This window comes from Penicillium concentricum (assembly GCF_028827145.1).
Source record: "Penicillium concentricum strain IBT 3081 chromosome Unknown utg000002l_segment0_segment0, whole genome shotgun sequence".
Classification (NCBI taxonomy): domain Eukaryota; kingdom Fungi; phylum Ascomycota; class Eurotiomycetes; order Eurotiales; family Aspergillaceae; genus Penicillium; species Penicillium concentricum.
In genome coordinates this window covers 1,311,290-1,324,532 of record NW_026622755.1, presented here as the reverse complement: position 1 = coordinate 1,324,532, position 13,243 = coordinate 1,311,290, and the positions used below count along the sequence as shown (strand labels likewise).

The following is a 13,243-nucleotide window of genomic DNA, read 5'->3' as shown; positions in this document are numbered from 1 at the left end:
GCTGTATCAATGGGAAAAAACGATGAATGAATGAGTTGCGACAAGAATCTGCGGAGGGTCGAGATTCAGGCCGCGCCGAGACACGAGATGTCGGCGATTGATCGATTTTAAATGGTCTCACAAACCTGGCTCATCCTCCTGCCGCAAGTAATGTCACTTGTAAAGGAGAAATATCACCCAAGGTTGTAGATAGATGAAGCCAAGGAGAGTGCAGCTCGGGAAGATTTCGGTGGCGAAGGCGGAAGAAGGGGAGCTTTGATGGTTCTGCCACCCCAAACGGCTTGGAGTTTGGAGCGCGTTGCAACAATGCGCGCTGGTCTGTCTATTTCTCATTTAATGCCACTTTATATGAGGCCTCTAACGACTTTAATACGTTCATCTTATTGTTGTCACATCCACCGGACTATATGTCACCATGCGCGTCGAGCCTCCATACATCCACGCGTGTCCACCGCCGCACCGAAAGCTTGCATACGAGGCGCAAAAACTAAAGCAACAATAAAGTTGAAAGACCTTCCTCAGGGGGTTTTGAAGCTCGAGGCATACGATGACCGGGTGGATGAGGCCCCTCGTTACCCGACTGTGGTGCAGGGGCACCGGAACAATATGCAGACGTTCAAGAACTGTGTTATCTTGACCCGAGTCGGGGGCTTCTATGAGGTACGGTAATAGGCACTACATGGCTAGAGAATCCCATGCTAAGATTGTATTTTGTAGCTCTATTTTGAACAAGCAGAGGAGTTGGCACCATTGCTCAATCTCAAGCTCGCGACCAAAAAGACCAACGGCGGGCCTGTTCCGATGGCTGGATTTCCCTTCTTCCAGCTCGATCGCTTTCTCAAAACCCTAGTTGGAGATCTCAACAAGTATGTGGCTATCAGCGAAGAGTTCGCCATCAATCCAGAAGACAAGGCACGCACAGGAGGCCTCATGTTTGATCGGAAGGTTGCTAGGATCATCACACCTGGCACGCTGATTGATGAGAAATTCATTGATCCTTCCGCGCATAATTTTCTGCTGGCCATATACTTGGATGTCCCGTCTTTGCAATCGCAATTGAAGCAACACGCTAACAATGATCTCCAATCCTCGCATCAGCATATATTATCTTCTGTGCCCCAACAAGTAGGATTATCATGGCTTGACCTCTCAACTGGTGATTTCTTCACTCAGCTCACAACGACTCAAATGCTTCCATCTGCGATTGCCCGGATTGGAGCTCGTGAGATTCTGGTAGATCAGAATGTGCAAGATCTTATTGGGCATGAATTGCAAATGCTCGTTGGACACGATCATCGCCTTGTCACATTCTTCCAATACCCTGAGGCATTTAAGCCGGTATCTGAATGGGGGACAATGTTAGAGTCTCCCGTCCCTGAAGATACTCGCGCCTCATTCACGCCGGAGGAAGTAGCAGCTGGGTACAGCCTGCTCGAGTACACTCGCGTGCAGTTGCAAGGATCGAATATCAAGCTTCAGCCTCCAATTCGAAGACATTTGAATGAATCAATGAGCATTGATCGTAATAGTCTGAGTGGTCTTGAGATTATAGAAACAGCGAGAGATGGTTTTGGGAAAGGAAGTCTCCTACACGCTGTGCGAAGGACATCTACAAAAAGTGGTGCACGACTTTTACGAGACCGACTAAGTAAGCCTAACTAAATTCAATCCTTTTTATGTGACTTTTACTAATACATTCATTACACGCAGCCTCCCCATCTACCTCCTTACAAGTCATCAATGAGCGTCTCGACCTTGTCTCGGTATTCATAGAACACGTGGAGCTCCGTGACAGTGTCATCCAACTTCTGAAGCGCAGCCATGATTCTCAACGTCTGGTTCAGAAATTTGCTTTTGGGAAAGGAGACCCGGATGACTTGATTTGTCTTTCTCGCGCCATTGAGGCCTCTAAGGAAGTCAGACAAGTTCTTCTAGATCACAATAGACTTTCTGTCTCATCCAGCGCTTCCGATTTGAATCACAGTCTTGCTATCATGATCTCACGGCTTTTTCTCGATGGTCCCATCGCGCTGGCGGATCAAATTCTTGCGGCCATTGATGAAGAAGGATTGTTACAAAAGCAGCGCATCGAGGATAGTACCGCCGCAGAGGCAGCTAGTCTGGCACAAAAGGTCACTATGGATGAAGCCACATCCAGCGAGCTTGTCGCACTGCCGAAAAAGATCAGAGCGAAGAAGGGGGAGCGAACAGTTGTGGCTGATACGGACTCCGGTCCCCTCTATACCTGGATTATGAGGCGTGATGCAAGTACGACGTTGAATGGACTCCATGCGGAACTGGAACGTTTAGGCGATGAAAAGACTTCATTGACTCAACGTCTCCGTGATTCGGTTGATTCGTCCGCTCTGAACCTTAAATGGACACCAGGGTTGGGCCACATCTGCCACGTTAAAGGGGCGAAAATATCCCAAAAATCCCTAGAAGAATTGGGAGTCACTCGAAATGTCTCATCGTCCAAATCTACCCGGTCATTCTATCTACCAGCCTGGACAGAGCTGGGAGTCAAAATGGACCACGTGAAGATTCGGATCCGTCAAGAGGAGCAAACCATCTTTGAGCGTCTGCGCCGTGAGGTAATCCTGAACCTTGTCAAAATCCGCCGAAACGCTGCAGTCATGGATGAGTTGGACGTGGCGTGTTCATTTGCAACTCTTGCCCAGGAACAGCAAATGGTACGGCCGATTCTCAACGACGGTACCTGTCATAAAATTGTCGGTGGAAGACATCCCACGGTCAAACTGGGTTTAGAGGAGCAAGGACGATCGTTCGTGAGCAACGATTGCTTCCTGGGCGATTCAGAGCGGATCTGGCTCATTACTGGCCCCAATATGGCAGGTAAAAGTACCTTCTTGCGACAAAACGCTTTGATCACAATCCTCGCGCAAGTCGGATCTTTCGTACCCGCAGCTTATGCGGAGATCGGTATCGTCGATCAGATCTTCAGCCGAATTGGCGCAGCGGATGATCTCTTCCGTGACCAGTCGACGTTCATGGTAGAGATGTTGGAAACAGCTACTATTCTCAAACAAGCCACGCCCAAGTCATTTGTGATTATGGATGAAGTGGGCCGAGGCACAACCCCTGAAGATGGCACAGCTGTTAGCTTTGCATGTCTACATCATTTACACAACCACAACCAGTCTCGAGTGCTTTTTGCTACTCATTTCCATGCCCTTGCGGATATGACAGAAGACTTTGACAAATTGGCGAGATACTGCACAGATGTGAAAGATATGGCTTCGGGTGCCTTCTCTTTCGTCCACCGGCTGCGGAAAGGTGTCAATCGCCAGTCTCATGCTCTAAAAGTTGCGCAACTAGCTGGTTTGCCCAAAGAGACCCTCGAGCTAGCTACCCGGGTCCGCCAGAAAATGAGAGATGAGGATCAACCCTCGCCTCGGTGTGCTTGAGGGTGAAATGTCATTTTTTAATATGTATTCGAAGAGTACTATGTATAATATTTATGTACAATTTTTCGGCTTCTCCTGTTAAAGATACCAAATCACAAAGCAAGGTTGGCAAATTCCTTGCATCTTTTTCAATGCCAACTGTCGAGTCTTCGGTTTCAGCCTAAGAACCCAACACTTCCGAGTTTTTCGTAAACATTCATCTACAGGATTAGAGCTTAGCCGACCACAACCTCGGGCCCTTCTCAACCCGACCAAGTTGACCCTTCCGACCAAGATCAACAACAACGCCCTCTCCAAATGCAGCCTCCTGACAATCCTCATCCCCAACCCCATTAACAAATTGCACAACAACAAAATCAACCCTCCGACGACCCAAAACCACCATAGGCGCATGCCACGTCCCAACACCATAAGTGACAGCCTGACCGCCACGGGCAACAAACGCCTTCACATTATTTAGATCAGGCGGATCACGAATAGTAATCGTCTCCCCGACCTCATTTTTCGCAGTAGCCGTGCTCCCCTTCAAAGTGGGCGCAACCACCACCAAAAACAGCGGCTCTTCTTCACCGTCCCCGACCTTGGAATGGGCCGATAGATCGACGGGAATGAAGGTCTGATTGGTAAACGGGTGGCGTTCAAGGATACGCACGTCAAAGACCTCCTTGTCGGGCAGCTGGGGGCCAGTGCTGACAGTGCGCAAATTGCGCGGAAAGCAGCAGAACATGGTCATGCGTGCCTCGGAGGGCTGGCCGCTTGGACAGACATTGGTGTAGCGGTCGAGGAGCGGGGAGATGGGACTATACTTGAGAGCGGAGTTTTGGTTCGCCAGGATTGGAGTTGGATCATGTGGCGGCAGGGATGATAGTTGAGGAGCGATATTTAGTTGTCGCGGTAATGGGGATACCACCGCTGTACCGAATTGTGCGAAGTTCTCCGGTGTCAAAGGCTCTGGAGTGAGCGTGACTGTTGGGTTGGCTGAGAGGATCGGCGCCATAATGAGCTTTTAGGTGTGTGTGTGTGTGTGGATGGATGTGTTGTCCAGTCCGCCACTTTCAATCGTGCAGGTCTACTCTATAAGAGAAAAGAAAAAGGGACCTTGGGATTGGATGTTTAAAGCCAATGCGGAGATGTCCCGAGGTCGGGAGGTCGGCGCGCTCCGGTGATAAGATAAGGAAGTATAAGATTTTATTTTCATATAGAGAACATTACTCGTGGAATAACATTCTAGGTTGCCTTCTAATACTATTTTGATTATTTTGGTCATATTAATCAGGTGGCAAGCTCTGTATTGCCGCTTAGCTCTGTGTCCAAGATTAAATACGCCAATTTCTGACGACGAAATTAAAATTGGCCCCTGCACAAAAACGGGAAGTGTTTCAAAGTTGGTTATTGCACTAAGGTCCGTGCTGAGAAAGTCTTGAGAGTACAATAATTTGTCCAATACCCAGAGAGACATAACCTCGGAATACATAGATATGTATAAGTGCGGGGAATCGGTTTCTTTTGCCATTATATCTATACATTTAGCCATGGGGATTGACTTTGATTGGCTTGTATATATACCAAGATCAGTGTGGGAAGCATCAATGCATGTTGGATGTACAATCATGTACTCTGCAGCCCTGGGGTACTTGACCGGTTAACACGGGTCGATCGAAAAGATCCAAGACAATCTAAAAGGACAAGATCTTTGCATATCTGGTTCGCATGGTACCCCACAAGGCAACTACATTTACTGATTTTGACAAGTTGACCGTCTTTGCTCCGGAAATTGAGGCTCCAGGGACTACAAAAAAATAATAGACTGGCCCAATACTATCTGTACTACCTCACACTGGCCAATGATTCACGTATTCGATCCCTCCTTAATGACATGCGCGCAATGACGGCGGCAATAGCTATTGGTCTATTGAATCCGTTTCTCCGGGATCAATACCTAAAGCAGTAATCGCAATATAGGAATGAAGTTCGCACACCGGTGTTTTGAGGAGTGGCATTTGATTCTTGATGTTGTCTTAACGTTATGGGGGATTGTCAGGTATAAAGCAACTATAATCTCCTTTTCTCTGAGAGCTCAGCGCATTTCCCTTCTGATATTCGAAACAACCTACTTGTGCTTAACCCCTGCTTGAAATACTGCGAGCACATTCCAAGTATCAAAAGTACAATTGCCCTGCGCAAACTATATCAAACGCAATGGATTCTTCAAATCAATCTTCCCCCCCGCAGACCTCTACCAACGCGGGCAATTCGAATGCCGTTGCAAGCTCCTCCACTCCAAAAGCCTCTGGCAATACGTCCACAGAGACAAAAGTGAGGTAAGCCCAATATTTACTATCTGTCTTCTCTCGTGATTGAGTATCATTAGCTAACAAGAGACAACTCAAATAGTGACCTTGAGATATTTCAACGAACCACCGGCCACATGGGCGGTTGGATCAAACAATCCGACCTCAACCACCCAGATAAACTTGCTGTGTAGAGACTGAATAGACAACGGAAACCACTCAGCGTTGATGCCATGACCCCATCAACACGGTTATTTGACTGGGTCTGAGAATTATACGTGTTCGTGTCTAAAGGATGCATTTTGTCGGATGAGCCCACTCATGCATCCGAAGTCCGAGCACGCCCGAGACAGTATTCTGCCTACGGCTTGAAAGAATGACGCACGAATGCATACTTGGCGTTGGGGAGGGTCTAAGAGAGAACTTGGATACGATTCTTGATTTTTTATTTTTTATTTTTTTTCTTTTCTTTGATTTTAACGGAGGGAAAAACATGTGATGAGGGGGAAGAGTGACCGCCATGATATTCTCCAGATGGCAGATGGCAACATTCCCGAAGATGTCGAAAAGGAACAGTTTTAGCAGTGTACACACTTTCCCCTCTTTTCTTATCTCGCTTATTTTATATTAATTCTCAGGTGCGGGTCACCTAAGTTAATTGGAATTGGATTGGTTAAGATGTAACATCAAGTTTAATGCAGCCGTGCCCAAACTAGGATATGTGCTGGGAGTTTAGCGTACCGGAGATACAGGATGACACGGCCAAGAACTACTAGTTAGTTTATTACTCCCGTCAATTTGATAGGGCTGAGAAGATGGCCCATGTATGAAGTTTTATCTCCGCAGGCACTTTATGTGTAAATATCATCATTTTCATCTAATTTTCAATAAACACGCGTTCAACGGAGAGCTTGCATCGCGATTTAGATGGCTCCATGAGGCTCAAAAAATGTTATTTGCGGGCCCTTTGATACAAACTTGTAGTCGGGCCAATACCCAGTGGCAATTCATCATAGAATCAAAGGTTGATTAATGTGGAGAGGATACACATGGAGACAATGATCAAACCAATGTCCTATTAACAGACTACAAGATTGGCTCCGCGGGGCAGTTGGTATAAATCAGAGGTAGAGGTATATGACAGAAGTTGATGGATTGGCATGATCAGATGGAACTAGTGACCGTAGTTATCTAGACGCCTAGGAGGTAAAAGAAGCATTTATCTCTCTACTGAATAATTCATACCTATAGCCATCTAGTGGCAGTTTAGGGGAAAAGGCATAAATGAAGTAAACACACATCCCTTCTGCTAGAGTGGAACAAGATCCCACTATCTGCCTCAAACTCTTCTGTGAGGCCACTGGCGATCCATAAGCTGGGGACTTGATATATTCCGACAGACCTACTAATCTTCTCTGGTGGAAATCTGAAAATGTGGGAGTTGGTGTTGTTCAAATCGCGCAAAACTATAGTTAGTATACAAGCCCTCTTGTTAAACATAACTTAGATTCTGCGGAGACAATACTGCAGCATCCCCTTGAATAAGGCGAAGGAAGTTTGGGGTATTTAGAAGAGACTAGAAAACGACTCGAGCATTCTTCCTCGCAGGCTATGTTGTGTAGGCAAGCACCTGGCGTAAAGAGAATAACATCCCCGTCTGGGTCGTTGAGATGACTGATGGATAGGTTGACTGCCCCCAATCCACCCGGAGTGGGGCCATGGATAGCGGTAGGATAGCTAGGCCGGGATGTCTCAGGAAATAGTGATATTGAATTAGTTAGTAGATAGAAATGATAGAGGTAGGGAGCAATCAAGACGGATTCGCCAATGTTTTCAGGAAGTGAGAAAAATGTGGGAGAAGTTTGAGAGGAGGAACGCTGAATGAGGCAATAGAGACTAAATAAGAAAGGAGCTAAACGCGGAGAGTGTCATGTCTCATGCTTCCATTGCTTGTAATCACAATCTAGCTACATAGTCAAATCAGTCATACCTCACCTACCATCTGCCCTTTCTTAATGAACGAAAAGCAAGATGTATAAATGAAACACGATTTATGTCCCTCGGAAAGATATCCCAGTAAACTACTCAATCAAACTTTCATGTCCAACGTGCAGATATAGCCTGATGTTTGGACGATACATATCAAGACTTCGTATTCTTATATCAGGAGATGATCAAATTTTGAGAAAAGATATATCAGAAGCGAGATATCTGGTGCGAATATTGGAAAGCAAGAATATTCCAGCGTCTCAAAAGTCATATAAAGAATTAGCATCATACAGAGAAATCTAGAGAGGGTTTTCTCTCTGCATAAATGGCTTCTTTATTCAAGCCCATATAGAACCAGCCGCTTCCCTTCCAAACAACCTCAATTCCTACGTATATCACTGTCTCTCAGAAGGGAATTTAATGTGAAAATGACACTCAATTTTATATATTATATTATATATTGTACCCCAGAAAGGCCTCAAATTTCTAGAAACAACTCATCATTAGCATATTGATGGCGTTAGAGTATGGTATATGGGACCAAAATATCCTTGTACAACGAAGAATTGAAGACGGTTCCCGCAGGTGCTCTGTTATGTTTTCTTATATCTCAATCTCTGGTATCTTATCTTTACCTTTCTCTTCGCTCTGTTCATTCTTACTTCTGAACGTACTGCCAAGCTCAATACGACCTGGTACCGCGTAAAGAATCACTGCATGAGGCTAACTTTCAATTGTCAACACCGTCCACATCCATAACTTCGAACCAAGACCAGGAAACTAGACCCAAACTGCCTGTTGCGATGGCGACCTACCTCCTGCATCCGCCCTATCATGTTGATCCAGATGGAGATGTCCTTCTCTTCACACCAAAGACACCCTTGATTGACATTCACAAAGGCAATGTGCCGGGAAATTACGCTCGCTTTCAAGTCTCATCCAAGAATCTCGCACTTGCGTCAGGTTATCTCAAGAGGACGTTGAAAAGTTGTTGGGCTGAAGGGCATGCTCCTTCGACAAAGGGGTCTGCTGAGATTCCGGTCAACTACTGGAAGCCAGATATCCTGCTGATCATTTTGAATCTCATCCATGGGCGCTTACGACAAATTCCTCTCAGGTTGTCCCTACCGCAATTGAGTGATATCGCCGTGGCCACCGACTATTTTCAATGCCACGAGGTCGTCGAGGTGTTTGCTGGTATATGGATAAAATCTCTTTGACTGCCTTCTCCCTGTCCCACTCTTTCGTCAACCTTTTCACAAGAAGACACGAAAACATGGGTGATGATCTCCTGTGTCTTCAAGTCCCCCGACATCTTCAAACAAACAACAAGAATTGCCATGGAACAAGCAACAGGGCCATTTGACACGAGCAATCTCCCGATTCCAAAATCCGTCAAAGGTGTGCGAGGAAAATAGAAAGCTTGATTGATTTTGAAATTTATCCGAAAAATCACTAATCGTGTATTCTCCAGACGCAATCGATCAAGCCAGGCAGGAATGTGTCGAAAAATTCGAATTGATGATCAAAGAGCACATGTCAAAGCTGTTCAACGGCCCAACTTACTGTTCTGCCAAATGTGATGCAACACAGCTGGCTCTCTTCTTTATTAAGATGATGAAAAAGGAGATATCTTACTCGCTCGACATGGCCTGCTCATCTGAGTCTAGTCATGTTCGATCCATCACCGTCGATATCTGGGGGCACAGTCCTGAGTTCATCCACTCTATGATCAAGGAATGAAGTACGGATGTTCCTTGCCGTCCCGCTGATATATGTGCTAACAAAGCAAACCCTTTGGGGGATAACGAGAAATCGCGAGCAGTGCAAATTTATGGCGAGCTGACTGGGCTGGATGAGCTACCGCTTACCTTCTAAACCAGAAACCTACATGGGTAGTATGGACTCTTTGCTGTGGGGTGTCGTGCCCTTTGCAGGCTATTTTGTTAATCACAAACATGGTACGTTACGCATCCACTCCCATCCATTCGCGAACACTAGAATCACCAAATTAGACGCACAGTAGGCACCAGAATATTCAAAAACTAGCTTAATTCTGATCTCTATATACAACTTTCCGCCTACAAATCTGTCTATCAACGTATCAAGACTAGATTCCCAAGTGGAAGTCCTACAGGCTAACACAGCTTAATTGTGAGAAAATATTTACGTCGTGTCATACTTGTCAGTAGCGGTTAGAACAGAGGGTTTTCTATAGACTGGACTAGCAAACAATTCGAAAGTATGTGTATTGATGATCTGGTAGGGAATGCTGAAATCCATCCATATATGCCCATTCCAGCTATGCTATACTCGGAAAATGTGAACGAGTCCCTGGAGCTACCGTAGTAATTGCATCATTGTGATAATGACTATGTTTCACGTTTGAAAGTGAACAGCAATCAATATACCGGCTCAACAATACTGTTCAAGAGACGACAGAATAACTGTGGGCAACATATTGCTCTGCTCTTCAGCGGCGCGTACATCATCATGGTGTACTGGGTAGCGATTGGAGTCACAGCGGTTGCTTGAAAGAGTCCCAATTGGAACACAAGAGGAGTATTTCGACCGGTTGGCTCCCAACTTATGACTCTCGCTAATAGAAAGCCAGGGAATATCAATGTCCCTGGCTTCTACCGGTGACAGAGGAATGGACTCCCTCCGCAACGAAAATTTAAAGACGCCTTAGCAAGTTTAAATCAAGTAGCATTCTCTCCTTTTGCGTCAAATCGTGCTTTCTTGGCTCGTCGTTTGATTTCTCGCTTGGACAAAGGCTTGTCAGCATCCTCGGCGACAGGCTCAGAGCTGATAGAAGCCTTCCTCTTGAGATTATCCGCTCCGTTGTCTGGCTGCACCTGCACAGGTTCTTTAGCTTTGGGGGGTTCTTTTGCTTTGGCGCGGGTCCTTCAGGTTTGGCTTTCTCCCCGCCGTGGACGACATCCACGATGCCTCGCCAACTGGTTCGCTTCAACTTGGCCAAAGCTGTGACCTTCCGGGACTCTTCGCAGACTGCTTCCTTTCCGCGCTCTTGTGATAGACCCCAGACACAGGCAAGATTAATCACGTCCCATGGGGCTCGTAGACTCAAAGCTCTTCTTGCTTCACTGGACACGATAATGCCTCGACCTCGTGTCGCGCGGATCAAGGAAGTTGCATTCCCAATGAGGTTTCGTCGGGCATCAAGTCCACTCCCCGTGATACCTGGCCCATAGCAGATCTCGATACGAACTCCACGTGAGATTGCCGCGGACAGCATTTTGAATTTGAAGTGGTATGGAAGTCGCACCGAGAGATCCACGGAGATCACGTCGCATTCCAAGTTGGTGCACGCATTTAGAAGTGACTTTTCATTTGTGGGACGGAGAGCAACGATGTCGTAGGCTTGACTCAGGGCGGTTAGGCGCTGGTTCTGCGCGGGGTCGGCCAGAGTCAGGTTCAACCGGGTCAGCAGTTGGAGGGATTTTGGCGCGTTTGTTGGAAGAGGAGGTGGAGCAAGTGTCGGGGGAAGCTTCCCGTTGATCGTTTGAGACAGGGCAACCGTAGTGTAACCAACTAAAGAGTCAGGTCAATCCCTCATGTGCTCTAAACTGCGGATCTTGTGCCGCGGAGCGGAATGAATGACTTACGTTCGGCGAGGAAATTCAGAGTGTGGGGCACCTCCGGGTCATCGGGGCTGTAAGGTACATTCAGGTCGTAAAACATGTTGGATTTAAAAGAAGGCCAGCCCTGCCCGTAGGAGTTATTGTTTTGACTTCTCGAGGCTCTTGATCACATTGAACTGTCCCAAAAAGGCAATCAGAAAATCGAACGGATTAACAAAGAATCCGTCAATTGCACTAGCTACTTTGGGTCGGGTCCCCACAAACCTCTCTGATCCCGTGACCTCAGGCGGAACGGATCTCATTCTACTGATCATATCACGACAATATCTCACTCTGTCCATCCCATTGCTCAAGGCTTCTTGTGAGCACTGCGTTTGGGCTGATTAGTCGCTGGGCCTGTTGCTACCTGTCTCCTACGTCAAGCTAACCCCCGGCCCCTCGCTCCGTCACACGGCGCCCCTCGTGACCCCGCCGCACATCTTTCAATTGTGGGCGCACTCGGAAACCGCCTGTCATCGTCAAGATGGCGCGTGTCTATGCCGATGTCAACGAGCATATGCCTCGGTCCTACTGGGATTATGACAGTGTCAATATCTCTTGGGGTGTCCTTGAAAATTATGAAATTGTTCGCAAGATAGGTGAGAAATGATCAAATCCTGTCCCTCTGCAGCATGTCGGAGATGGTTGCCGCAAGCTGTGAGCTGCAGGTGAAATTGAAGACTAAACTTTCTGACTATATCCACTTCAGGTCGGGGAAAGTACTCGGAGGTTTTCGAAGGCATCAACGTCGTCAACTACCAGAAATGCGTTATCAAGGTTCTCAAGCCTGTCAAGAAGAAGAAGATCAAGCGTGAGATCAAGATTCTGCAGAATCTCGCGGGTGGACCCAATGTTGTGGCTTTGTTGGATGTTGTTCGCGACAACCAGAGCAAGACTCCTAGTCTGGTGTTCGAGGCTATCAACAACACCGATTTCCGCACCCTGTACCCCCGCTTTTCCGATTACGATGTTCGTTTCTACGTTTTCGAGCTGCTCAAGGCGCTGGACTTCTGCCACAGCAAGGGTATCATGCACCGGGATGTCAAGCCCCACAATGTCATGATTGATCATGAGAAGCGCAAGGTTAGTGGACTTCTGAGTTGTTGCGGAAAATCTTGATTCTAATATATTATAGCTTCGTCTGATCGATTGGGGTCTCGCTGAGTTCTACCACAAGGGCACAGAATACAACGTCCGTGTTGCGTCTCGTTATTTCAAGGGCCCCGAGCTGCTCGTTGATTTCCAGGAATACGACTATTCTTTGGATATGTGGTCTCTGGGTGCTATGTTCGCATCCATGATCTTCCGTAAGGAACCTTTCTTCCACGGAGGCAGCAACACCGACCAGTTGGTCAAGATCGCCAAGGTCCTTGGTACTGAGGAGCTCTTTGAGTACTTGGACAAGTACGACATTGAACTGGACCCGCAATACGACGACATCCTCTCCCGTTTCCCCCGGAAGCCGTGGCACTCGTTCGTCAACGCAGAGAACCAGCGTTTCATCAGTGACGAGGCCATTGATTTCCTTGACAAGCTTCTGCGTTACGACCATGCTGTAAGTTGTTCTAGCCTCTCTGCAAGTTGATCATACTGACTTATCTTCAAAGGACCGCTTGACTGCTCAGGAGGCCATGGCACACGCATACTTTGACCCTGTGCGTGCCGATGCAGCGGCCCTTAGCCACAACAATGTGACACTGCCATGAATTCCTCTCGCATGAACTGTTGATGACCATGGCTCTGATCTCTTTATCGTGATGCCCGGTTTCCAAATTCCCCGCATGCTGCCATCAAGATTGCGTCGGGCATCACGACAATTACGTACCTTTTGCATTTGAAATTTGCCGATATGAATGGTACAACGATGATCGAAACATGAAACGAGCTTGGT

At 47.0% G+C, this 13,243-nt stretch overlaps 6 protein-coding genes across 6 annotated transcripts; 4 read left to right on the top strand and 2 right to left on the bottom strand.

Annotated features, from left to right (window-relative positions):
- Window positions 1–606: 606 nt before the first annotated feature.
- On the top strand, window positions 607–3,428 carry N7517_004081 (mismatch repair ATPase MSH1; the record flags this gene model as incomplete). Its single annotated transcript, XM_056721811.1, has 3 exons — window positions 607–660; window positions 718–1,648; window positions 1,711–3,428. The coding sequence occupies 3 exons, from the start codon at window positions 607–609 to the stop codon at window positions 3,426–3,428; spliced, it is 2,703 nt and encodes a 900-aa protein (XP_056578061.1).
- A 208-nt stretch (window positions 3,429–3,636) lies between these two features.
- N7517_004080 (ureidoglycolate hydrolase) lies at window positions 3,637–4,425 on the bottom strand (the record flags this gene model as incomplete). Its single annotated transcript, XM_056721810.1, has 1 exon — window positions 3,637–4,425. The coding sequence occupies one exon, from the start codon at window positions 4,423–4,425 to the stop codon at window positions 3,637–3,639; it is 789 nt and encodes a 262-aa protein (XP_056578060.1).
- Window positions 4,426–5,627: 1,202 nt separating this feature from the next.
- N7517_004079 (uncharacterized protein) lies at window positions 5,628–5,913 on the top strand (the record flags this gene model as incomplete). The annotated part of the gene is made up of 2 exons (XM_056721809.1): window positions 5,628–5,749; window positions 5,823–5,913. 2 exons carry the CDS (start codon window positions 5,628–5,630, stop codon window positions 5,911–5,913), a joined length of 213 nt encoding a protein of 70 aa, XP_056578059.1.
- A 2,478-nt stretch (window positions 5,914–8,391) lies between these two features.
- On the top strand, window positions 8,392–9,451 carry N7517_004078 (uncharacterized protein; the record flags this gene model as incomplete). The annotated part of the gene is made up of 3 exons (XM_056721808.1): window positions 8,392–8,905; window positions 8,972–9,109; window positions 9,183–9,451. Coding segments are annotated over 3 exons (921 nt in total), but the record flags the coding sequence as incomplete, so codon positions are not given.
- Window positions 9,452–10,410: 959 nt separating this feature from the next.
- Window positions 10,411–11,413, bottom strand: N7517_004077 (ribonuclease P subunit p30 family protein; the record flags this gene model as incomplete). The annotated part of the gene is made up of 3 exons (XM_056721807.1): window positions 10,411–10,566; window positions 10,647–11,263; window positions 11,338–11,413. The coding sequence occupies 3 exons, from the start codon at window positions 11,411–11,413 to the stop codon at window positions 10,411–10,413; spliced, it is 849 nt and encodes a 282-aa protein (XP_056578057.1).
- Window positions 11,414–11,836: 423 nt separating this feature from the next.
- Window positions 11,837–13,058, top strand: N7517_004076 (casein kinase II subunit alpha/alpha'; the record flags this gene model as incomplete). Its single annotated transcript, XM_056721806.1, has 4 exons — window positions 11,837–11,951; window positions 12,062–12,435; window positions 12,488–12,907; window positions 12,960–13,058. The coding sequence occupies 4 exons, from the start codon at window positions 11,837–11,839 to the stop codon at window positions 13,056–13,058; spliced, it is 1,008 nt and encodes a 335-aa protein (XP_056578056.1).
- Between the last annotated feature and the right edge of the window lie 185 nt (window positions 13,059–13,243).